The sequence below is a fragment of the Psammomys obesus genome, unplaced genomic scaffold (assembly GCF_907164565.1).
Source record: "Psammomys obesus unplaced genomic scaffold, mPsaObe1.curated_primary_1811, whole genome shotgun sequence".
NCBI lineage: Eukaryota > Metazoa > Chordata > Mammalia > Rodentia > Muridae > Psammomys > Psammomys obesus.
Window position 1 is genome coordinate 36,795,054 of NW_026596034.1, and position 25,791 is coordinate 36,820,844.

The 25,791-nt window shown below is 48.4% G+C and overlaps 1 protein-coding gene across 2 annotated transcripts in view; it reads right to left on the minus strand.

The window, feature by feature from the left end:
* Window positions 1-2,945: 2,945 nt before the first annotated feature.
* Klhdc4 (kelch domain containing 4) overlaps window positions 2,946-25,791 on the minus strand; it is a 32,386-nt gene continuing 9,540 nt past the window's right edge. For both annotated transcript variants that reach the window (XM_055620900.1, XM_055620901.1), the window contains 8 exons: window positions 20,590-20,726; window positions 13,972-14,064; window positions 13,239-13,398; window positions 7,881-7,956; window positions 6,119-6,327; window positions 4,536-4,938; window positions 3,625-3,753; window positions 2,946-3,444 (listed from right to left, as the gene is read on the minus strand). In XM_055620900.1, coding sequence (XP_055476875.1) covers window positions 3,248-3,444; window positions 3,625-3,753; window positions 4,536-4,938; window positions 6,119-6,327; window positions 7,881-7,956; window positions 13,239-13,398; window positions 13,972-14,064; window positions 20,590-20,726 — 1,404 coding nt within the window. In that variant the 3' untranslated portion in view covers window positions 2,946-3,247. The remainder of the gene's footprint in view (window positions 3,445-3,624; window positions 3,754-4,535; window positions 4,939-6,118; window positions 6,328-7,880; window positions 7,957-13,238; window positions 13,399-13,971; window positions 14,065-20,589; window positions 20,727-25,791) is intronic.

Consider the following 25,791-nt stretch of genomic DNA (forward strand, 5'->3'; position numbering starts at 1 on the left):
CCACCCAGCTGCCGGTGGGTCTCAGCTGGATGCTGGTCCCCTTCTGTGTTGACATGCCTGCTAGCACGCTGCTTTCGGTCTACCTTGATGACCTTGACTCAACTTTTGTGAAGGCCAGCCTAGAACTAGAGCCGTCTCTTCAAGGGTGATGTCCGAGGCTGCTGAGGATCCTATGTCCTCAAGTCACAGCAGCCTTCTCACTGCAGCCTTCCCTGCACTGTGCACAAGTGGAAATAAGTGCAGCCTGTAGGGTACACAGGTCAACCCTGTGCACCAAACGGGTTCTGTTTGATCCCTCTCAGGGTCAACATCCACTTTAAGTAGGGATGTCCCGCCAACTTACCTCCAAAAAATGGCTCCCACAGACCATCCCGAGTCCACAAGGTAGGCACTGGGTACAGGCTGAAGACTCAGGACACAGCGGGGTAGCATCAGGGGGCGTGCAGCATCCTTCATCCTGAGGCCCCGTGTCTGGCAGCTCCCTGCTGCTCATGAGACCTACCAGCCTGAGAACAGGCCCAGTGGGAACAGCTGTAGCATCTGCCTGCAGCTGAAAACAGCCCCTCAGACAAACACTCTTCTGCTCAGTGTCTTCCTGGGCTGGCAGCCCTGACCCTGCTGTTGCCCACAGGTCAGCGATCCCTCCTAGCAGGCCAATACGGACTGCTCTAGCTGGAGCCTGCTGATTACACCATTCACCACTCCCAAAGAAAAGCTACCCAGATGACCTGAGGATAGCATGTGAGTTTCACATGGCGAAGACATGGTGTAGACGCCTTCATCGACCGGGTCGACAGTCACCTGCTTAACCTTTTCTAATCTTTTTTTCTCTTGGTGCATGTGAACCACTCATTAATATGACTGACCGCTTTTTAGCCCAGGAGGGGCTGCCAACTGAGTTTCCTCTCTGCCACAGTGGCTGCTCTTAGCCTCGTTACTTGGAAACAGCTCGGTTATTAAACTGGAAACATATCCTCTCTAATGAATGTAACTTTAAATCAGATCTCACTCCTGAAGCAAGGGACAGTCAGATTCAAAATCCTTTGCTCCTTTACTTAATAAACTCATTTAAAACCATGGGAAGCTTGGCTCATTTCATTATAAACCACCTTCCTGAAGCCCCCTCGGCCACACGCAGGGTGGGTGGAGCCTCCACCTCCCACAGCCAGCTTGACCATCTCATGGCACATTCCACCTTTGTGGACAGGAGGATACGGACAGCAATGAGCCCCCACGCAAACTAAGCCTCCTTCTCACCAGAGAGGTTGCTGGGCTCGTCTCTGTGACAAAACCCAGCCCCTGCACTGTGGCCAGCTGCGGTGCTGACCACTAACTGGGTGTCCACTGTCCACTGCTGCATCAAGGACACTGGGTCGGACTCTGAGTGACTGAAAGCTGAGAGCATTCCCTCGGGAAGCACTTTGCCCTGCAGGCTTAACCTGGCCATGGCAGCAGCAGTACCTTGTTCTTTTGGCACATGGATCTGAGTGACGGTTGCCACACTGACCTCACTCCAGGGCTGGTGCCCCACACTCCTTCACATACAGGAACAGCTATCCTTCCCTGTTCCCTTGCTGTAGCATACCAGTAAGGTTTCTGCATGCAAGACTGTCACTATGTGACCAGAGCTGGGCCCTCTGGCAGGAAGGCTTCTTTCTAGCCTTGACACCTCTCTGTATTCCACTTTTGTCATCTGGCCACTGACTTGCTACCTGCAGCAGTCCACTCTGTCAAACCATTACAAAAAATCATACTTTGAATGATAAGGGTTTCCAGCTGGGCTGTGGCTCAAGCCATTAATCCTAGCACTCTGGAGGCAAAAGCAGTCCAGCTCTAAGTAATGAGTTCCAGGGTAGCCAGAGCTACCTAATAAGACCCTATCTTGACAAAACAAAAGAAGGTTTTCCAGACTGCTTGGTGGTTCCCTGTGTTAGGATTCAACTCTAACAATCCCAAAAGATCCAGGGTCATTGAGCAGTCCCTCAGCCTCAACTAGTGGCATGAATTGCGTGGCTAGCTTAGCTGCTCCCAGGGATACCATACTAAAACCTCACAAAACCCACCTGAAGCTAAAAACTGCTCCCAGAAGTGGGCAAAAGTGACAGGTGACACACATTCCAGATGACCCTGCTCCAGCAGCCTGGGCAGCACAGGCCTCAGCTCTTCTAGTCACAGCCATGGCTGTCTGTGTTCTGCCTGGCTTAGGTGTGCCACAGTTCCACGTAGGCCTGTCTTCTTACGCTGGCCTTGTGCTCACAGCCCCATAGCCACCCACTCACACTATAAGCTCACAACTCAGGAGAAGCAGCAGGTTTCTCCCAACAAGAAGCTGATTCCTTGGCGCTTTCTCTATTTCTCTTATTTTGGAATTATAGTCTCACTATGTAGCCCAGACTGGCCTGAAACTCTCACTCTTACTGCCTCAGCTGCGGAGGAGGCACTGCCAGTCTATTGGGGCACTGGACCTGGGGCAATGGAGCCGATGCCATAAGGGGATAAGTCCTTGCCCTCCAGCCTCACTATCACCTCGTGAAGACAGTCCTGTGTCCAAAGAGGAAGAGGGAAGGGAAGGAGGCGTCACCGCTTCCTCTTCACAAAGACTGCTGGAGAGATGGCTCAGAGGTTAAGCACACTTGCTACCTTTCCAGAAGACCCAGGTTCAGTTCCCAGTACCCAAGCCACATGTCTTACAACTATCTGTAACTCCAGCTCCAGGGACCTGATTCCCTATTCTAGCCTCCACAAGCACTGGTAAGCAAATTCACATAAATAAAACTAAAATACATGTCTAAAAGTGAGGGAAGGGAAAAAAAAAGCCCAAAACATTGCAGTGGAGCCAATGGACATATCCATGTATCCAGCATATTCTACCACGAGTCCCATAGCACAAAGCCAGGAGGCAGAGAAGACCAACTGGCATGGCAGATGAGGCACCCCACAGCAGCTCCCAGTGACTGCTAGGCTGTTGCTGACCTTCAGGTTGGTGACACATAGCTCAGCAGTATGGTCATCTCCTTTCCTTCGTGTAGAAGAAAGAGAACCTTAGAGCACACAGCCCTGTTTTATTAGGACAGAAACACACATCCTATGGGTCCCTCAAGTCCACATGTCACTCTAACCTGCCCTCGGTATGGACAGCAGCCATTGTGAAGGCAGTGAAGCCCTCATCAGACTCCTGGCATGCAGGGCTCCACAGAGGACAAACTCTGCAGGGCCCCTCCTCTGCCTGGTGAAGCCATCGCTCAGTCTAATGTTTGGCCTGTGCCGTGTCTTCAACTGTATCATCAAAGAATGTTTTTGCCATGGCCTGGGCTACTTTGAACACTTTCTTCTCCTTTGCATCACGCCCCATGTGGTTCCGGGCAAGCTTTAGCCAGTACTGCTCAGTCCGGGTCAGGTACTCTTCATACTGCTCCCCAGACGCCACCTCAGGGTGCTGTGGATCTTTCCATCCCGGAAGAAAAAATCAGAAAGTGCATGCTCAGTCAGGTGGTTCACAAAGTGATCAGGGCAGGGCTGCACTGGATGGCAGCCTGCCCAGACCCACCCCAGACACAAGACTGTCAAAGCAGGCCTGCCTCACAACCAGTAGCACAGAACACTCACACTTGACTTGACCCTCACCTGTTCCCTCCTCAGCACTGTCCTCCATACTGTCCTCTTCCTGGTCTTCACCTCCCCCCTCTGCACCCTCTTCATCAGAGCTGCTGTCCTCTTCATCGGAGTCTGTGTCCTCCAGCCATTCCTGTGATTCTGACAAAACAAAACCAACACAGGGTGGGGTCTGGGTGCAGCCTGGGGGCTGGGGAAGCACACAAGGTAGGTGCTGGTACCCCCTCACAGAACCGCACAAGGACTGGGATGGGAACCCCAACTCTCCTACTCTGAAGCCTGGGATTAACCAAACAGCTCGTGCCTCTCAGGCCTCAGAGCAACCTGGGAGTGAGACAATGTGGCTGGCACCAACTCCAAGCCATACTGCCATCCTAGCCGTAGGCAGCTGAGAGGAGGCAGCTTCTTCCTGGGCCCCTACAGCCCCAGTGGTTTGAAGAAGACAGTGACAGATCTGCATCATGGGCAGAGCCTCTCCCTAAACAAGCAGGTTTAGTCTTAGAATCTCAAATGACGGAACTGGGCATGGGAGGGCACACCTTTAATCCCAAAACTCAGGAGGCAGAGGCCAACCTAGTTTATACAGTGAGTTCCAGGCCAGCCAGAAATACACAGTAGAGCTGTCAAAAAAGGACCAACAGAAATCTGGGATGAAATGAGGGCTAGAGTGCCAGCCACCAAGGGCCAGCAAGTCCTACCTGGTCTGTACTGTCTCAGGGCATGGGAGCCAAGTACAGCAGCCTGACCCAGGCACCTGTGCTGTCACTCACTTTGCTCCGGCTGGTACCCAGAGCACCTGTGTGTGCCAGGTGAGCCCCACCCCCACAGCCAGGCTCTTCTCAGGGAAACCTGGCCCGGGTCGAGAACAGGGTTTCTTTCAGAAGATGCTCATTCCATATGGGGCCTCACCCCACCCAGCTTACTTGGATCCATCTCTATTAAGGTTTTCCATTCTTCCATCTTGTGAAGGTCAAGGCAGTAGAGGTCACTAAGGGTCACCTGGCGGTCACCAGCTTCAAACATGCCACCATAGACATAGAGCAGTCCATGCTTGACAGCCAGCATGGCATTGGAACGTGGACATGGCTCCTGCCCAGTGCTGCTAGTCTCCACTGCATTGTCTTCAGCCTTAGGTGAGGGTCGCACCACCAACCCAGAGGGAGCAAGCATTTGTTTAATGGTGATCACTGTCCCATCTTCGGTCACCACCTCTTTTATCACCTCCAGCGGCTCTGGGGCACTGGTCCCCCCATTCTCCTGTTCAGTGGCATCTTCATGCTCCCCTACTTTGCCCCGCCTCCGTTTCTTCTTCTCCGACTTGGGGCCCTGTTAACAAAACTGAAGCTGCACCGTGGGGTAATGACAGCCCTCTCTCTAGCATGCCAATGTTAGGAATGGGACTCCTAGCCATCACTGTAATGAGGGACAGTCATTCCTGAGTCCCACAGTAGAAAGCACCCAGTGGGACCAGGCCTGGCGAGCATGCCAGCTGTGTCTATCAGAGGCTAGTTTCAGGAAACCCTATCCATTCACAACTGTCAGGTACAAAAGGGATGTAGACTTCCACTCCTAGCCAACAGCAGGACTGGATGACAAGAGGCTCAGCACGCCACACTGACCTTCCAGACCATGCTTAGGAGTAGGAGCCTCAGTCACCACCACTTCAAAGGTACCCTCCCATTGGGTCCTCCTGCAGGAAGACATGTACTTTGTCTACCTGGCCCCTTGGCAGAGTACAGCTGAGTGGCTCTGAGTAGCCTCTGTCATCAGGCAGAATGCTATGCTCACACGATGGCATTTGCTGAGCTGTATTCAAAATTCCAGCTAGAACTACCTTTAGCCAACCTGGGTCAGCAGCCTGTTCTAGACATAAGACTTAACTTTATCCTGAGGCTGCAGTGGGAGTCTCACAGAGTAGCTCAACATCATAGGGCCTGAGGGCCAAGTAATCTAAAAATATGAAGAAGCTAACTACACAATGGGGGCCAGTGCTCCTGGCAATGCTGGAGGCCCTGAGTGGCTAAGCCCAGCATGGCTCCTCACAGGGCCTCATGTGCAAGGCCACTTCCTGTCAAAGCTTCCACGAGGCTGAGCCCAGGGCGGGCGCTAGTGCTTCCTGCACTGTGCACACGCACAACAGCTTACTTGAATAGACGCCAGAGCTGCCTGGGACCTCCAGGAACTATCACCTGCTGCTCTGTCTGCTCCTGGCGAGTCCTAGGCAGCTGCACTGACAGGGTCAGTTGACAGGGTGACTAGAAACCAGGGATAAGCTCAAGTAACAGCCAATAACTGGCACAGAAAACCTGGCCTGCTTACAGCATCTCAGCTCTGGGTCAGAACTGCCAAGGGAGTGGTAGCTGACACCAAGAGGAAACAAAGGCCACAAAACCAAGGGGGTCCCAAGCTTAGTCATCCAGGACCCACACAGAAGAGTACATGGGCCTTCAGAAGGAGAATGGGTAAGAGACAAAGGAATGTGGAAGACTCTGGGAGCCTAGGCTACCTTCAGCTGTGCTGCAAACCAGCGACTCCTGCTGGCATCGTAGACATACAGGTCACTGAAGAAAGAGCCCTCCAGGCTCTCCTCCTCCTCCTCATCACACACGCCCCCAAAAAGGAGTATCTGATGATTTGGAGCCACTGCCACAGAAAAGCCAGACCTTGCAGTAGGCTTGACCCCTGAAGGGTTAATTCGGGTCCAAGTCCATTTGCCTGTAAGAGAAAACAAGAGGAAGGGTTAAGAGGGAAAACAGAGAGCCAACCAAGGACACACAGAGAACCCTGGACACACGGAATGAGGACAATTGCAAGTGTCTGAAACTGTTTAAGCACGGAACTTTATTTTGTTTAATAGGGAAGAAGAGGAGATGCCAATCACCAACCCTCAAGGTCCATCCTTCTCAAAGCTCAGCTGGGTGATACTGCCTGTGCCCCAGACTCCACCTACTAAGGGAGCCTGTCACCAACTGCTGAGAAGCAGAAGAAACATGTGTGGAGGTGTCATCTTGCTGGAGGAGCATCATGGGCTAAAATCCACCTCCCTGAGGTCCTAAGCCAGCCCACCCAGTCCCGCACTGCACCACCTCTCCTCAGGAGACAGCTATTCTACGCTTTTGCAACAGATGCCAAATGCATCTGACAGTGCTGGGTATGTAGCCTGGTATGACATATGGAAAATATCTTCCCACTACTTCCGGAAGAACGAGCTGAGATTGTCCCCTCACTTCGCATTAAAAAGTGCTGGTGACCATGCAACTGGGTAGTGGCCAACAAGGCCCATAGTGCAGGGAGGATTCTGGGCCTGCCTGCTCCTGGTCACCAAGTCAGCTCATCACAGCAGTAGGTGCTAAAAACACACCAGCATGCGCAGGGAGTAAACAGGACCACCATCTTTCACTGTGCAGCCACAGAAACTATGCTGCTCCGGACACAGGAATCCCTTTTGATGGGGCCTACTGCTAGCCATATAGGCTAGAGCCAGAAAGTCTAGCCTCCAAGTTCAAGTTACACAGGTCCTGAAACCTAGGTTCCTGCCAGCAACGGCAAATGATCTCACCAGCCCCTACCACTGCAGGATGCTGCAGCCACCTAGAAGTGTTCACAGGCGATTCAGTTCAGAGGCCTCACTTGAAGAATGCTAGAGCACAAGAGGGAGACTGTGCATGCACTAGCCTCACCTCACAGCAGAAGTCCTCAAGGGCTGCAAACACACTGTCAGCTCTCCAGCAGCCCTACACCATAGCTGAGCCTCAGCCCCAAAGCCCAGGCCACATTCCCTAGAAGAAAATCCCAAACCCTAGGAATGTTTGTGTGCTCTTACAACTTCGAGAAAGGACAGGAAAGCAGTGATCCCTTCCTTCCCATCTCTCACACCACATCCAGCCATGTATGGCTTCCATGCCTTGGGCCCTAAGAATGCATGCACAGGGCCCTTCCCACAACTGTTCTCCCCAGTATTACCTCTAAGCATGAAGTTATTACCTACGAATAACACAAATGTCATGCATGGTTTTAGAGGGGACACAAATTTGGAGTGATTTGGACTCCTGCTGGGTTCCAAGGTACACAAAGGGCTCACTCATGTTACAAGGCCCAATCACTCCAGAGAAAAGGTGGGCTGGCCCCTTGGCTCTGGACAGGCTACAGGAAACGCGGTACAGATCCCATTTTGATAACAGAGACACATAGGCTCTGCCTCTGCTCAGGGGCTCAACACAACCCACTCCAGGATACAGCTAAGCCACAGTCTCAAGGCACAGCAGTACCTTCTCCCCCTTCCTCAGGCTTCAGCAGGAACATGTCTGAGTGCTGGGTGCCTTTGTCCACATCTTTCTTGACTCTCTGCAAAAAAATAAATAAATAAAATGTAGTCCTAAGAACCAGCCTAATGCAGCAGAGCTTGAGAGGAGCTGCAGCTCCATGGAGAACCCAGATATGGCCGACTGATGTCACCAATGGCCAGTCATACTGAAACACCACAGTGTACTCTGCCACAGAATCCCTGTTTATCCACGGATCTGCACACTTTAGGCACACTTTACTCCAGCTCCCATACGCCATGAGCTGTCTCCCTTTCAGGTGACACAACTGCATTGGCACTGTGTGGAAAGAGAAGCACGCTACCACCATTTACAGACCCCCTAGAGCCTTTAAACCCACAGACCCCAGACCTTAGCCCTGCGCTTCCAACAGTGATGCTGGCTGGCTGCTGCTGGCCCCGAGGGCATGGCACATACACTGCCTAGTCAGCACCCAGGGCCCAGACAGCTGCTTAGCAAGCTGCTCACCCTGAGGAAGATGCCAGTTCACTTAAGTGTCCTCCTTGTACGTTTATGCTTAAAAATCTCATTTTTAAAACACTTGATCTTGTAGTCTTTACATTTACAGAAAAAACTGAGAGGCAGCACAGAACTGTCCTGGCAGTGACTGCTGTTTATTCTACCCAGGTATATGCAGAAGCTACACTGACCGGGGGACCAACCAGTCCATGAATTCCTCACTTTCCCTCCTGTTGCTTCTCTCTACCACAGTACCATTCAGGTTCTACATGTCCTGCAGGCTGCCTAAGCTCAGCTCTGCCAGCCCTGCTCCTCCCCATCTGTGGTGTCCAGAAGGATATGTTAGGAATGGCAGGGAGATGGTAAGTGGGCACCAGGGTAATTGTCTTTAGAGACCAATCGCTGGTCTCGGGTGTTCCTGTGAGTGAAGCGGTAGTGAGAATGGCAAGTCCGCTGTCCGCTCCCTCTGGCCTGAGCTCTACCTCTCACACAAGCTCCACCACTGTGATGCCATCTGCTGTGAATCCATGTCCAATGCTAGCTTTTCAGTCTCTAAGCTCATTTTAAAGCCAAGTGTGCCTCACAGTCTGCAAGAGCTGAAGTAAACAATCTCTTTTCTTTATAGGTCCCTGTCTGTAGCATCTTCTTACACTACCATGTAGAGGGCCACCACGTGTACCACAGTAGTATTGGGCTTGCTCATCTAAAGGAGACTTGATGTGCACCACGAGTACACTCAACTCTGCTGAAAAGAAATCCACGAGAACATTGCCTACAGGTATGGGGACTGCAGAGGTCAGTAACATACTCCACCTGAAGCAGACCCAAGGAAGCCAGGCCATGAAAAGAGAGGTGGGAGAACACCAGAGGTTAAAAAGGTGCATGAAAACCCTTACAGAAACCCACCACTGTTTAACTAAATAAACAAATATAAACAAATAAATGGGTTTGAGTGAAGGTGTGGACAATGACCGCCCAGAAGAGATGAGTTTTCAAATGGAAATCTAAGCCAGGTATAACATACCTTAATATGAGTTATTGATCAAGTAAGTTGACAGAAACAGCTAAAACACAAGCTCTTGCTTGCCACCAAAATGGTGAACAATGGAAGTTTTGGTTTCTTTAAAAATTCAGTTATGTTATGTAAATATGTTTTCATTTTCATCTCAAGTGTGGGGTTTTAGACTGGGCTTTAGTTTGACCACAGCTGATAATTGCCTCCTTAGGGGCCAGCTGATAACGACCTGCCTTGTGCAGTATTGAGAGGGGCGTGGTCTAGGACTCTAAGGGATATAAATACAAGAGCCTAGAAAGAGAAGGTGTGGCAGTTTGGAGAGACCAGAGATTAACAGTGCAGCAGCCTGGAGGAGAAGGCACAGAGAAAAGTTTCAGAGCAGCAGCTTGGAAAAGACTGCTGCTTGCTTCATTTGCTATTGACAAAGATTGGTATAGCCCCCAAAGAACCCACCAGCCCTAAACAGCTGGGAGAAGTAAAGGGGTCTACGACCCCTTCTCCCCTCTAAACTTCTCTTTCTTACCTAGAGTTAAGAGGTTGGTGGAAGGGAGGTGGAGGCTTAAATACCCCAAATAAAATAAAGTTTAAAAACAAGCGCAACAGAACCCTACTGCTGACTCCACTTCAAGCTTTTCTTGACAGACTGACCTGAAAACTTTCTCCCTGGGTGGCTAGCTTTCGTAGCGTCCGAAGGTCATCAGTGATATTACCAAGAGGTGAACCCTGAATGCTCTAATACTGACCTTTCCAGGCAAGACGTGCCCATTGGTGAGAGTGGCATTAAAGTTATTTAACCACTAAGGCTTGCTCCACAGGAGGGAATCCATGCCTGGTACTGTAAACTTGGTCAAAGGCCCACGGCTAAGGCGGTCACAGGCCCTAGGGTAGAAACCTACTACTATTGTCCTGCATATCGTCCTGGACACATTGCCAATCTGCCTTCTAAATATTTATGTTTCTACCTGCAGATTAGTGCAGCCCTTGGTTACAGAGCCTTCTCTCTGCAGTGGGTGCCAATAAACACAGAGAGACTCAACTAGTTAAAGTGCTGAGAATAAGCAGCTGTTGAGTGCTCTGCCCTAAATGGGACACTGAGACCAAGCCCCCACCTCCTAAGGCTCACGGAACATCACTGAAGAGGGGCAGAATCTAAGGACTGGAGAATGGGGAGGAATGCTTTGAAAAAGGTGTCTTTCGGAGTATAACACAGCCATTAACACTCATGAAACTAAGAATGTGGGGCTCTTTTGGTTAGGGTCAAAGTCTGTCATTTCCAGATAGCCTCTGAGCACCCTTTCTCAGTGGGGTGCCCTCTGTACCTGAATCTTAAAACCTCTCAGGAGCATCACATATCCCTGGAGGAGATGACAGACTGGACCCTTTCCTGATAAGAAACTTGCTTAGCAAGCACCTGGAGATTCCCAGAAATACACTACCCTATGCTAAGGAGATCTTAGCTTTCAGCAAATGACCTTCAATTGTACCTGGAGATTTCCCCCACCCCTAGAATAATTAAGTACAATGTTCTCCTTCTTGTATGTATGTACTGCATGTAAATGAGTAAATGCATGTAAATGTATCTACTGCATGTAAATGAGGTTCTATACCACTACAAGTACCCCTAGCACCTCTAGTCCCAGTGAATCAAATACATTTACCCTTGAAATCCCTCCTACTGCCCAAGATTTATAAATCCCTGATTTCACAAAAAAAAAAAAAAAAAAAAGTGTGCTGAGTGATACCATCAGCTTTCCATCATGGCTGCTTGAGAGTCATCATTTATTCTAGGGGAGGGAGGGCTCCCTTCCTCCGTGGAAATTTGCTGCTGAACTCCTGGCATTACCACCAGTGAAGCACCTGCCTGCTGGCACCTCACCAGTATACTGGTGATACTGATGATACTCTGCCTGAGTATCACCAGGCCTGTTTAGGCTGCAAGTGGTTCAGGCACAGGCTTTCTCCTGCACACCTGCTGTTAATACAGTGGCTTAGCCAAAGAGTTGTAACACTCTGGTATCATCTGATACCGAAAATCTCATTTAAGAGTTAACTGTAACACCCATTGGAAAAATCATTTCCACTTCTGGGGGAGACTAGGAGCCTTGCCTAGCTCACAGGTCTCACCCTGATCCCTCTGGCCATTCCTCAGAGAAACAGAACCTCTGATTGATCTTGGAGTCCCTCTGTTCTTTGTCTGAAAGCCAACAGCCATATTCTAGACTATCTCCGGGCAGAAGAAGATAACAGAGCAGCTATGGTCATTTGCATAGGGCCTGCATAATATCAAGCCAACAAAGCTTATCACCATTCTAGCAAGCTATGCTAGTCGGACTCAGTGGGTTATAAAACACAAAAAGGGAGAACATTCTTGGGAGGCAGATGCAGGCAGATCTCAGAGTTTGAGGCCAGCCTGGTCTACAAATCAAGTTCCAGGACAGCCAGGGCAGTTATACAGAGAAGCCCTGTTTTGGATGGGGGGTTGTGCACTAAGGTGGAGGGGCATGTTGGGAGACATTTGGGAGAATAGGGTAGATATATGAAAAAGCCTGATTGGAGATAATCTAGATTCAATGAAAACATGTATGAAACTGCCAAAATAATAAAGAAAGATATTCTTAAATTGGGGGGGGGGGAGGCAATGAACTGAAAGTTGTAGAATACAAGAGTTAATAAGGAAGAAAGAACTATGTGGGGGCCTGCAAGGAAGAACGGTTACACTGATGAGTGCCACAGCTGGGTGTGTTCACTGATTGTCATGTGACAGTCAACACTGACCTCTACCTGACACCCCACACTCACACATATGCACACACAAGTACATACGCATACAGACTCACTCACACACTGGGATAACCCTGCACTTTTCTTTGAACTACACAAAAGATCAATGACAAGACAGAGACACAGCTGTGTAAGCACATGTAATCAAACAAATATGCTAAAACAGAAATGGAGACTCTCTGGGGCATGCAGGTGTTCAATAAAAAAACTCAGTTAACTCTGTATTTGAGAATTTTTGGAACATAAAGGATTTTAAAGAAAAAAATAAGATAGAATTTCTATCTCTAATTTATGGCAATGTCAGGACTGGCAAAGCACCAATGAGGAGCAGGACAAGTGGGTAGCCAGTACCTGCAGACACAGGCACGCCATAAGCCAGGGGGAGACTCCTGAGTACTGCCACAGCACTGTCTGCAGACACAGGGAGGGGAACACTGCAGTCCTTAGAACAACTCCAGTGTAAACACAGACTGCTCACGCAGCAGTACTCCTGGGAAGCTGGCATGACATGACCTAAGCTGGCAACCCCAGCACACACATAAAAGCAGGCAGGGCTTGGAGACGGTATCTACAGTCCCAGCACTGGAGACAGAAGAAGCACAATTGACTGGCAAGCTCTATGTTCCATGAGAGGCCCGTCTCAAAACAATGTGGTAGAAAGGAACTGAGAAAGATGCCCGATATTAACCTCTGGCCTACACACACACACACACACACACACACAAACATGCATCCATCTATGGCCAGGCAGTGGTGGGGCACACCTTTAATCCCAGCACTCAAGAGGCAGAGGCAAGAGGATCTCTTTGAGTTTGAGGCTAGCCTGGTCTACAGAGTGAGTTCCAGGGCAGCCAAGGGTACACAGAGAAACCTTGACTCAAAGGAACATACAAATAAAACATGTCTGTATTTTACAGAGGAGCAGAACCATGCCACTGCAGCTTACAGCTCAGGGCAAGGCTGCTCACATCTCACTGGAAGCCTCCATCATGAACAAACTGACGAGGAGGAGGAAGAAGCTCCTCTTACTTCCCAGCAGTGCCCCTTACCTGCTTTGAGTAGCCCCCATAGATGGCTATGCTGCCCTGGGGGGTGACAGCCATCAGGCAGCCTGACCTGGGTGTGGGCCCAGAGCCTGATGGGGACAGCTTGCTCCACAGTAAGGTATCCAGACTGAAGGTGTACACATCACTGTAGTAGATGTAGTCCCTGGGAGAGAAAAGACATAGGTCACCACAGAGGTGTATTTAAACATCAAGCTAATTTAATGCAGATGTCAGGTGACTGCATTCACTGCAGGGATGTCACTTTGTCTGTGTGCCTGCTTTCTACATAGTTTGTACTTGAGCAAAGACTTAGTCCATTCATGTGTATATGTCTGTGGGAGCATACAAGGGGCTCATTCTCAGGCAGCTGTAAGCCAGCTCTGCAGCCCCTGAAGAGTCTTAAATAACTAAGTTTTGAAAAAGTTCTATTTTTACAATGACTGCCAAACAAAAAGACAAAGCCCACTGTGAAACTGTGATCAGAAACCTACAGGTCTCTAAGAGGGCAGGACTGTGCTGGTTTCACACTCAAGCATGCATAAAGTAGGTGCTGACGTAATGTAAGGACAAACCCATAACTTCCTCACTACTTCATGTGGCTGGCACACACTGCAGCTGCCAAACTGTGTGTCCAGGAGGTTAGCGAGCAGACAGGGTTTCTACACATGATCAGAAATGTTTGGCCCATGCAACCTCTGCCCTGTGCTTCAGAAGAGGCCCAATCTGCTGTACCAACCTTGTGCTTTCATGGAAGCCACCAAAAAGAATTAACTGTCGCTTCCAGGCTACCATCCGATGTCCACTCCGACCTGAAGGACCCCCAGTTGATCTAAAATGAAGAGGAGTTAAAAACAAAACAAAAAAAACCCATTAAATTAGATATTTCTGTGTTTGGGTTTTTGTTTTGTTTTTCGAGACAGGGTTTCTCTGTGTAGCCCTGACCTCAAACTCAGAGACCCGCCTGCCCCTGCTTCCCAAATACTAGTGCTTACACAGCTTCATTCTTTACCATCAAGTTACTTTCATATTTTCTTTTCACCCATTGAGTCTGGGTTCTGACTTTAAGCAATTTGCTTTTTAACTGTTAACTATCCTTATGGCTTTCTGGGATTATTTATAGGCATCACCACCAGCATCCAGCTTCTGTAGGTTTTTTAAACAGGTTTATCCATTGATTTTTTAAAAAATATTTGTATTTTATGTGTGTGGGTGTTTAGCTTATATGTATGTTTGTGTACTATGTATACACGTAGGTGCCTGGTACACTCAGAAGCCAGAAGAGAACATGGGATTCCCTGGGAACTGAGTTACAGAGAGTTACAGAGAGCTGCCACGTGGGTGCTGGGATTTAAACACTGGTCCTCTGGAAGAGCAGCCTGCACTCTTGACCACTGAGTGGCATTTTCAGCCTGTGATTTCCATTTTCAGTACACTTAGTAAGTTCCCTTCATTATCTCTTTAAGTTACCAGAATCAGCCTGACAATCCTGCCCAGTGATCCAGGAATTCTGGAGGGCAAAAATAACTCCCAAGCATGCATGAGACCCTGGGTAGAGTTCCCAGACAGAAAAGACTTCCAGAAGAGCAGACTCAATCTCTGACTTGGAATAAATATTTTTTAAGTAAAATATAATAGGTTGGATTCTGTCAAATAAGGAACTTAAAAAAATATAAAGGGGGCTAGAGAAATGGCTCAGCAGTTAAGAGCACTGGTTGTTCTTCCAAAGGTCCTGAGTTCAATTTCTAGCAACCACATGGTGGCTCACAACCATCTATAATGAGATCTGGTTATACATAATAAATGCCTTCTTCCAACATAAAGGTGTACATGTAGGCAGAACACTGTATACATAATAAATAAACCAATCTTTAAAAACATAAATAAATAAAGGAAGCTGGGCATGGTAGCCCATGCTTTTAATCCCAGAGCTCAGGGAGGCAGAGGCAGGTGGGTTGCTCTGAGTTCAAGGCCAGCCTGGTCTGTCCACAAAGTGAGTCCAGGACAGCCAAGGCTACACAGAGAAACCAGAAGGAAACTGGGTGCAGTGGCACACATCTTTAATCTTAGCACCTGGGAGGCAGGGAAAAAAATTTTCATACACACACACACATACATATACACATACACATATTCTCACATAGTCTCAGATCTCTGAGTTCAAGGCCAATCTAAGATACACAGTAAGATATATATTATAGTATAGATATTAATTATTTTTGTTTTATTTTAAAGGAGGGGCTCTGAGCACTGCTTAAAAAAAAAATGCTCAGCATGGAGCTATGCACTTGTAATCCCAATGCCAGGTTGGAGACAAGTGGCTCCTGGGGCTGGTCGGCCAGGCACCTCGCCAATTGGTGAGCGCCAGGTTCAGAGAGAGCATTAAGGAAGACAACAAATGTTGACCTCTAGCCTATTATACTCTATACATATACTCTATACCTATTATACTCTAACACACACACACACACACACACACACACACACACACACACACACACACCCCAAATGATAGGAGCAAGACTATAAACTTCCCCAGTTGCAATCGGAAGTGGAAATTCCACTTTATTCTATCAGGCAGCATTAAAAAAAAAAAAAAAAAAAAAAAGGAATCAGATTAAAATATTTCATGTCATAGAAAAATGTTCATAAGAATGAAAGACAACGGCAAGTTACAAAACACATTATATAAGATTCTAATCCAGCGTTTTGAGCAGTTTTATTATTGTCTGTCTTCTGCATTCCCCAAGCTTTCTCCAGTGAACACACATCACTCACTGTGTTAAGTGGAAAGAGGGAAGAAAGAGAGGAGGGTGGGGTGACAGGGAGGCAGGGAGGAGCACCTGTCATGGCAAAGAGGCACTGGCTAGCAGAGGAAGGCCATAGCATGGATAGCAAGGTTCACTGCAGTCTGCTTTTAGAGATCCTCAAGGGTTAAGCTCCTCCCCTCCTACTTGGGAACTGGGTGACCCAGGCCCTCTGTGCAATATTCTCCCCAGGCCCTCCCACTGCTCCCCAGTGGAATGTAAAAATTTCACAAAGAGGGATTTATGTAAAAATCCCAAAAACTGGGGGCTGGAGAGATAGCTCAGAAATTAAAAGCATTTGTTGCTTTTCTAGGAGATCAGAGTTCAGTTTCTAGCACCAACACGGGGTGGCTCGCAACTATCAATCACTTCAGCACCTTGAGCATCTGAAACCCTCTTTTGGCTTCCACAGGCACCTGAATCCACATTCCTGGCCCCCACAAAACAAGTAAGATGTAAACAAAGCCAAACAACAACACAGATAGCAAGACTCCTACCAAATGCATCTGTACAGAATCTCAACACTGAAAGGACGCTGCCCAGACCCACCCTTCACGAGCACTCAGATGCAGCATTCAAGGCACACCATAGGGTGCGGCTGGGGTCTTGCCTAGCTCAACTTCTCATTGCTCCACTAACCCTTCACATTACCAACACCCTGTTAATGCCACTCAGGATGGCCAGCACACTTGTCTACATAAAGTCAACCAGAAGCTCAATCCCTTCTCCTCGGCACTATATGCTAGAGTCCACCTTCAGGTGCCTTTTTGGGTGGTCTAACCTCATGACTCCATCAGAAAGGGCAGCTTTACAGTCAAGTCTACTCCACCCTTAGCGGAGAAAACCTTACCAGATTGGAGTATACACAATTTGTCAACCAATTTCTTTGCCTTTTTCTTGCTGTGTATTACTTGTAATTCAGTAAGCATGTTCTAGTGCCAAAATTCATGATTAAAGTTTCCAGGCTGAGAAGAGCCAGTCTGGGGCACAGAATCACACAGCATGCAGGCTTCCTGAGACCAAGAGGACCCTCTGGACCAGAGGGAAAGGCCTTCTGCGCCACATCCCAGGGCAAGTGGACAGCACAGCCATGTCCTGTTCTGCCCAGATGCCAAGCTCCGCAAGGAGAGTTCCCAAGGAGCTGCCATGTGGAGAGGTGCCGCGTGCGGAGTCTGGAGAAGTGCTCACTGTGCACGTGCAGCAGCGCACTCGCACAGCATTCCACTGTAGAACGCACACGGGAGAGAGCCGGCATCCCCGGAGCCGCCCGGTGGCAGAAGACGAGGTCACTGGCAAGCTGGCTACCTGTGACCCCAGAACCAGGGAGGCTTAGGCCAGGCCCCTAACAGCTTCCTGAACAGGAACCTCATATCAGGACCTGCTCTGCCTGAGTCAGATCCAAGGACTCAACTCACTTGTGACATCATCACAGTGAGTGCATCAGTGACGTGCCACTGTTTTGTAACTAAAAATAAAAAAGGGAGGGGGGCTATAAAAAGATTCCACATTCCCCTCTAGAAAAATAAAGCTACCCTCCCAAGAGCCCATTTATATTCCAACCTCCAATAGGATTTTCAATTGCCGTCAATCCTAAATATGGAATTAAAAAAATATATTAGCCTGCCCCACTCATCCAGAAGCCTATGTATAGCACAAAGACACACACGCAATGGTGTGGGCGCCAGGCTCTTGGCTCTTCTGGGCTGTTCTCGAATGGCATTCCCACAGGGCGTGCTGCCAGCCAGCATCACCAACTCCACCACCTGACCGCTGTGAGATATTCACAGAGAATGTCCATGCATCAGACACCAGAGCAGGCTTAGGGAGTGAAGAGCCAAGCATTCTACACTAGTGCTCTGAGCTACATCCAAGTTCATACTGACAACACTATGCAGTACGCACCGTCCAAGGCCACGCCAAGCTGAGGAAAGGGCTGAACTCTACTGCAATTCTGAGTTCAAGGTCATGGGGCCCATCAATGAACAGAAACACTCCCTGCTCCCATGGTGTGGTCACAGAATGGCAGCAAATCTTCTCTTCCAGAGTCCAGCACAGCCCGGCCCTCAGCATGCACACTTCCCACCATACCTGGTCAGGTCAGATCATCCTTTTAGCTTTCCTTCAAAGCAGTCACACTTTACCCACACGGGCCTTGTTCCTTCTGAGTACTCACTGGCACAATATGGGTCCACATTTGACTTTTCTTTGTGCCAGATTCTCAGGCACCACGCTTCAGAAAACCTTACCCTGCTACAGAACCAAAAGGTAGAGAGGTCTTCAGGTACCCAGCCCACTTGGCCACAGTAAAAAGGGTCAAAGGCCCTCCCTTCCTGGGAACAGAGTCTTTAGATGCAAGCTGCCATAAAGGACAACTCCTTGGTGGTGTCACTGGTGTAACACTCCTGAAGTAATTTCAATTACTTCAGGCTAAGTCTAGCCTGGCACTGGTTGGCCAGGCTAGACTTAGAATATCCAGCCTGTTGTTGCCCTCTATACAGAGGAAAGAAACAGACTTCTCAGGAAAAGCCATGTAACACCAGGACTCTGAGACTCCATCATCACTGCATGGAATGGTTTCAGCCAGCTCCCACTCCCTCCACATGGGCCTAAGCATGCTTCCTCTCTAGATAACAAGTGGTTATCTTGGCCCAAGTACAGGCTAAATAATGGCTCCCTCCTCAATCAGGAGAGACAAATAGCACACTCAGGCCACACACACTTTTATACTAATTTTTCTTGATTATCTACTGAAGGCATTAATGCATATGAAAATGTACAAATAACTCAAATGCCCATCAACAAAGAATGAATCACTGGTCTGTGGAATAAAACAATGGTACACACTACAACATGGTGAATTTGAAAACCTCAAGTTGAGTTAATACAGCCAGACAATGAAGGCCACGTGTGGCTTGAATAGGTTTAGCCCCCACAGACTCATGTGTTTGAATGCTTGGCCCATAGGGAGTGGCACTATTAGGAGTTGTAGCCGAGTTGGAGTAGGTGTGGTCTTGTAAGAGTAAGTGTAAGTGTCACTCTGGGGGTGGGCTTTGAGGTCTCCTAGGCTTACGCGCCACCCAGTGTAGAATTTTAGCTGCCTCCTGCCCTAACCCTAAACCCTTCTGATCAAGATGTAGAACCCTCATCTCCTCCAGCACTATGTCTGCCTGCATGCTGCCATGCTTCCTGCCAGGATAATAATGGACTAAAACTCTGAAACAGTAAGCCAGCCCCAATTAAATGGTATCCTTTATAACAGTTGCTGTGATCATGGTGTCTCTTCACAGTAATAAAACACTAAGACATCATGGTACTTCAGAATTCCACCCACACCCACAAGAAGCAAATTCAAACTGAAGACTGGGTGACTAGGGAGTGGAGTGGTTTTGTTTTAGGGGGCTAGAAATACCCCGCCTTCTACCGCACACAGCTGATCGAGGAGGTGAGGTTATTACATACAGATAAGCAAGGAAGCAGGGTTTATGCTATACAGCTGGCTCAAGGAGACTAGTTTAGCTAATCTCAGTAGGAAGAGTTTTGTAAATATTGGTGGACATTTGACTTGGCTGTGTATCAACACACATTTCTTTTTGGGCTTCCGAAGGGGGCCAAGAATAACTTGAAGACACCCATTACATCTGGTTATGAGGCAAATGACTCAAAGCACATCCTGCTGGGTCTGTAGCAGCACACTCCCCCTGATAATGCCAGAGGCCACAGTAAGCCTGAAGCTATCAGCAGAGGCTCTTCCAATAGTGACTTGGGGCGGGGGGAGCAGTAAAGCACATAAAGAACCACCCTTTCACCTGCCATGAGTCTGCAGCTGAAACTGAGGGGTTAAGAAGAGCAGCTAAGCCACATGCAGCAGCATGTGACTATAAAGTCAGCATTCAGAAGGTGGAGGCAAGAGAATCAGGAGTTAAGGGTACCTAAACATTCTCTCCAGCAACAGCCAAACCCTCCCAGTGAGAGTCCTGGTCCCTGCCTAATTCTGGTTTACTGCTTTATTAGGAGAAAGGACAGTACCTTACACTGTGGCAATGCACATCTCTGCCAACAGGGCTTGGCAGCACCCAGAGGAAGAAGTCAGTAAGTCCGCTGACAACTGGCCATTCTGCCAGGCCCCTCTCTGCAGCAATTCTCATTCAGACACAGTAAGACAGAAACAGTGGTACACAGCAGAGATGAGACTCAAACATCAGCACTGCAAGCCTGGCTTTCCTGAGAGCCCTGAAGACTCCTCCCTCCTCTGACCAGCTCTGCCATTTGCATCTCCATCTATCTACACAGGGCATCTCCTGGTCCTAACATGACAGAGCTCTATCAGGATCAGCTTTACTTGCAGCAGGCTGAATCCTGGGGAAGCTGCACCAAGAGGGTGACTCAGGCCCAACACACTGCTCGCTGCTCAGCACGCCAAACACTTCCACTAAAGCCCTCTTCCCACCATTCAGGGCAGTGCCCTGCAGCCTCCTTGTCCCACCCACAACTCAAACCCAATCAGGAACACAAGCTGAGGCCCCAGCTCAGGCTCTTACCCAGAATCTTACCGAATCTGTTCCCAGGTCTTGGTGGCCAAGTGCAGGACCCAGAGGTCCTTGTAATGGTAGAACTGCTCGCCGTCGGGAGATGCAAACTCTCCACCAAAGATCCACAGCTGCCCACCACCCTGAGGTACCACCACAGCCTGTTAAATAAAGCAAACAGATTAGGTGAATCACAGACAGCACAGCTAGCCCCAGCATGGCCAGCAGTGTCAGCACCATCCACCCAGAATCTCAGGGACTCCCTCGGCCATTGTCTCCTGCTATAACCCTGAGATGTTTCCCTAAACTTCGAGATAAACATCTACTTACATTCAGACAACATACTGTCCTAATAAATGAGCAGTTACAACAACTTCACATAGGTTATCAATGAGCAAAAATCATTTTTGTTTATTAAATAATCACAAATCGTTTTAGCAGTGTTTACTGTTTGGTTATGAACAGATGTATGTAAGGGACCTGCATGTATGGAGTGTGAGGTGTAAACACGTGAGTTGTATGCACATGTGTGAGTGTGTGGCACATGGACGTGTATGAGAAGTTCATGTGACTGTGTAAGATAGATGCACAAGGGTATATGTGAGGTAAACACGTGTATGTGTGCAGGATGTATGCACATGTACATGAGTATATGAGGCACACATCAGGGGGTTGCACATGCCTGTGTGGGGGCGCAGAGGTAGGAGGAGGATGCTAAGAACTGGGTTCTATCACTCTCTCCTTTATTCTCCGTAACACAAGGTCTCTGTCTGAACCTGGAGCTAGGCTAGTGGAGCGAGCTCCAGCCATCCTCCCGTCTCTACCCCTGGCAACACTGGGGTTACCCCTGGCAACACTGGGGTTACAGGTGTGTGCAAACATGCCCATGTTTTTACATGGATGCTGGAATCCTACTTCAGGTCCTCACACTTACACAACAAGAGAGCCATTTGCCTAGTCCGTTTCAGTCCACTTAACCCATTCCTAGGCATCTACTACACATCTAAAAATACTTTGCAAAAGAGCATGAACATAGCATGAAGTTTTGTAGAACATTGATGTTTATTTTTAAAGATCTAAAGGTAAGGATTGCTGTTTGTCTAAACATTTTCTGCAAAATTAACTTTTTAAAAATAAAACAAAGCCTCATGTAGCCCAGGCTAGCCTCAAACTCATTTTGCATCCCCAGATTGCCTTGAGTTTCTGATCCTCCACCTCCACTTCCTGAATGCTGAGGTGGCAGGTGTGCACACCTGCCCACGATGTAGTATACATCACTAAGATGCTGGTACCGGACACTGGGCTCTTTGCCTCCCAGCCTGTGAAGAATAAACTACTCTAATATCGCACTGAGTAGTCTACAGCAGACTAGAAAAGATTGACAAAAGCAGTGAAGGTAGGGCCTTCGGGTTTCCCCTGCATGAAGTGTTTATTGCTCCAACTAGCCCAGCCCCTGAGGACCCAAGAAGACCAGAGCAATGCCACACCAGCCCCTCAGCCCCAGAGTATCAGCTGAAGCCAGTGCTTCCACCACTGTTCATCAGAGGTTGCCAACCAAAAGGATGAATAGGCTATAGTGCCAAGGCCAAGGGATGGGCTCCCTTGAAGACTCTGGGTGCAGAGCCCCAGGACTATGGTAATATCTGTGCAAAGAGACCCTCTACTGCCAGGGCAGGGCCGCACACCTTTAATCCCAACATCTGAGAAGCAGAGGAAGGCTGATCTCTCTCCATGAGTTCAAGAGTCAAGGCTACACAGTGAGTGCCTGTCTCAAAAAGAAAAGAACCAACCTGCCAGCTACTTAGCCCTGGGCTCTTTCCTCAGACCTGCAATCTGAGATGCAAGCTAGGCAAGGCAGGCTGTGAGACTCTAACCAGGACCAGAGCAAGACCAAGGTCTATACATGCAGCAAAGCACTGCCAGGCCCAGGTCCGCCTCTCTCAGCCACAGACAGAACAGAGTGGCAGCCTGTAAGGTTCCTTGTCACCTTCTATACAGCCCATCCCTGATGCATGCACTTGGCTGGTTTTATAGTCAACTGGAAATGGCCTTTAGGAAGTGGGGATGGACACGTTTCTTGGAAACCACAGTTTCTCCAGCAAGTACCCCTCCATTGTGAGCCCCATGCTCACACAGAGTCCTCCTCACAACAGACACTCTCAGGGAAGTGGGCCACATGTGGGTGCTGGGAATCAAACCCATGTCTTCTGGAAGAACAGCCAGTGTTCTTAGCCACTGAGCCACCTCTCCAGCCCCGACGGCACAGTTCTTAAGGAAGGTTCTTTAAACAGTCACTAACGAGGCTGGGCAGGATGTTAGGATCCATCATCTAAACCTAAGCCCCAAGAAGGAAGGGCTCCAGTAACTGCAGGCCAGAAACACCAGAACACAGGTCACCTGGGATGCAGCACTGAGGTCATGAAAGAACTGAACACAGTCAGGCAATGCAGCTGGAGGGCACAGATCACCAAGAGATCACAGGACCACACGGTAACCCTCATAGTCTGAATCATGAAGGCTTCCTTGCAAAAGAATGCGACTCAAACAACAAAAAAGTATCTGGAAAAAAAATTCTGAAATATTTGTAGATCAAATACCTGCTAAATTCTGTAACTCATAGGACAAATAACATCTAAATCCATCAGAATGCTCTAGATTCACTCCAATGCTCCGTATACCGAGTATGCAGGACAGAGCGGTAGCCATTATCTAGAGGGGATTTGCAGACTTAAAAGCCTCTGGTAAGAATGGAGGTAGTAAGCCTCCACCAAAGGAGCTGGAAAGAGGGGAACAAAGAAAACCACCAAGAACTGAAATCATTGAAAAGAAAAAGTAGCATCTAGTACGATGGCACAGCAGGTAAACCTGCCACAAAACCTGATGACCTGAGCAATCTCTGGAAGCCACATGCGAAAAGGAGAGAAATGACTCCTCATACACTGTCCTCAGGCCTCCAAATGAGTGTGCCATGCTAAACACACACATAGGTAGTGGTGGTGAACACTTTTAACCCCAGCACTTGGGAGGCAGAGACAGGTGGATCTCTGAATTTGAGGCCAGCTTGGCCTACAGAGCAACTTCCAGGACAGCTACGGTTACACAAAAAAACCGTTTTAAGGAACAATACAAAAAAATAAATAAAAATTAACACACACAATAAATGAAGTTAAAAATTTTAGTTAAAAATATATATATTTGAGCCAAACACAGTGGAACACACCTGCAATCCTAACACTCAGGAAACCAGAAGCAGGGGGATCTCTGAGTTTGAGGCTACCCTGGTCTACAAAGCAAGTCCAGGACAGCCAGGACTACACAGAGAAACCCTGTCTCGAAAAAACTAACAATAAAAACAACAACAAAAACACATATTCAGAGCTAGAGATGGCTCAGCAATAAGTGCACTAGCTTCTCTTCCAGAGGACCCAGGTTCAATTCCCAGCACCCACATGGCTGCTCACAACTCTCTGTAACTCCAGTTCCAGAGGATCTGACACCCTCACACAGACAAACATGTAAGCAAAACAACAGTGCACATGAAATATAAGTTAAAAAAAATTTAAATACATACACACACACCCCTGGCAATGCGCAAAAAGACACCTTGTTGGTGGAGGTGTTCTAATATCAGTCAGGGACAAAGCAGTCCTTTGAAAAATACATATACAATTAGAAAAGAAAAAAAACAAACTATGAATTCACAGTTGAAAAAAATTGAAAAACAAAACAAAAAATAACATAGGAACCCAAGGAGCCAGTTTTCCACTAGGGATTTAATGCTGAGATGTTTAACCCCGTGGGACTTCTCTACCATCTTTCAGGGCGCTTTTGAAACTGCTAAGAGGCGGTTCAGAAAACCATTCCTTAACAGCTTCAAAGGAGTTTCTTTTTCGAGGATGTGAGCAAGATCCCCTAGAACCTACATCCAGTCTAAACAGGCAATCACCAAGTGCCAGGTTCAATAAATGACTAAAGACTGAGGAGGTCACCAGAGGTCAAACTCTGCTCTTCACAGCACCCATATGCAGTGGTGCCTCATAGTGCTGGGTCACACAGCAGCTGCTGTTGAGTGTAGTCAAAGCACTAACACGATTCCTACAGCAGCCTCCCAGGTCAGGCCAAACCTGGAATCTGCAGAGCACAGGCTGAGGCTGCTGTTTACCTCAGGACAACCACTCTCAAGAGACAAGGAGTCCTCGGGCTGGACTGGCTGCAGGCCACTTCCCCTGTCACTGTCACTCAAGGACCTCAGGCAGCTTCACCTGTGCCCTCACTGCTGCACTTGGTTAGAAATGAACCAAAACCAAAAACCAAAACAAACCAAAAAAAAACACTTGAAAACATATACAACGCACCTGTGCAGCAGTCCCCCCAGAAAAACATGTGAACTGAACCACCTTTCCCTCTAGGTCAAGCAGAACATGGCCACACAACCAGGTAAGGGCTGGCATACACCCACATAAGGTGCTGGGCAAGGACAGTCCCACCAACATGCCTTACCAGGCTATGCGCTACCAGGTGTTTGGGTTCCCTTGTCCCTGCACTGGAACACAGGAAAACCGTAAGTGTCCAAAAAAGTAAGAGACCATTGGCACAAACAGCCAGTATGTGTAACACTCTGTATTCCATTTCATCCCAGCACCACCAAAACACAATACAACACAGTTTCTGATGTCAGCCTCACCCTTCTCCTGAGGGAGCCCAAGCCCTACCCAAGCCAGGCACCCTCAGACCAAACAAGGCACAGACCAAAAGTGCCTCACTGCTGCATTCCAGCACCCAAGGGTTCCCAGCAAAGGAGGTGCTCTCTCAGAAAATCACAGTGTGCACTAATCTTCCCATCCACAGCTCACTGCCATACACAGCTGTCTTTCCAACCAATAGTAACTCGTCCTTCTAACCCTTCCTGGGCACTGTAGTCTGCATTCTCTTGCTGTGCTAAAACACAGAGCAAAAAGCCTTGGAGAGGAAAGGGTTTATTCTAGCTTGCACTTTCTACTATACATCACTGAGGGCAGCCAGGGCAGGAACCTGGAGGAAGGAACCAAAGCATGGAGGAATGCTGCTTACTGCCTTTCTCCCCACTGCTTGCCCAGCTTGCTCTCCTACATGACACAGAACCAACACCAGCCACAGTGATTTTAGCTCTCCCGCATCAATCATTAATCAAGAAAATGCCCCACAGATGTGTCTACAGGACAATCTAATGGAGGCAATTCCCCAGCT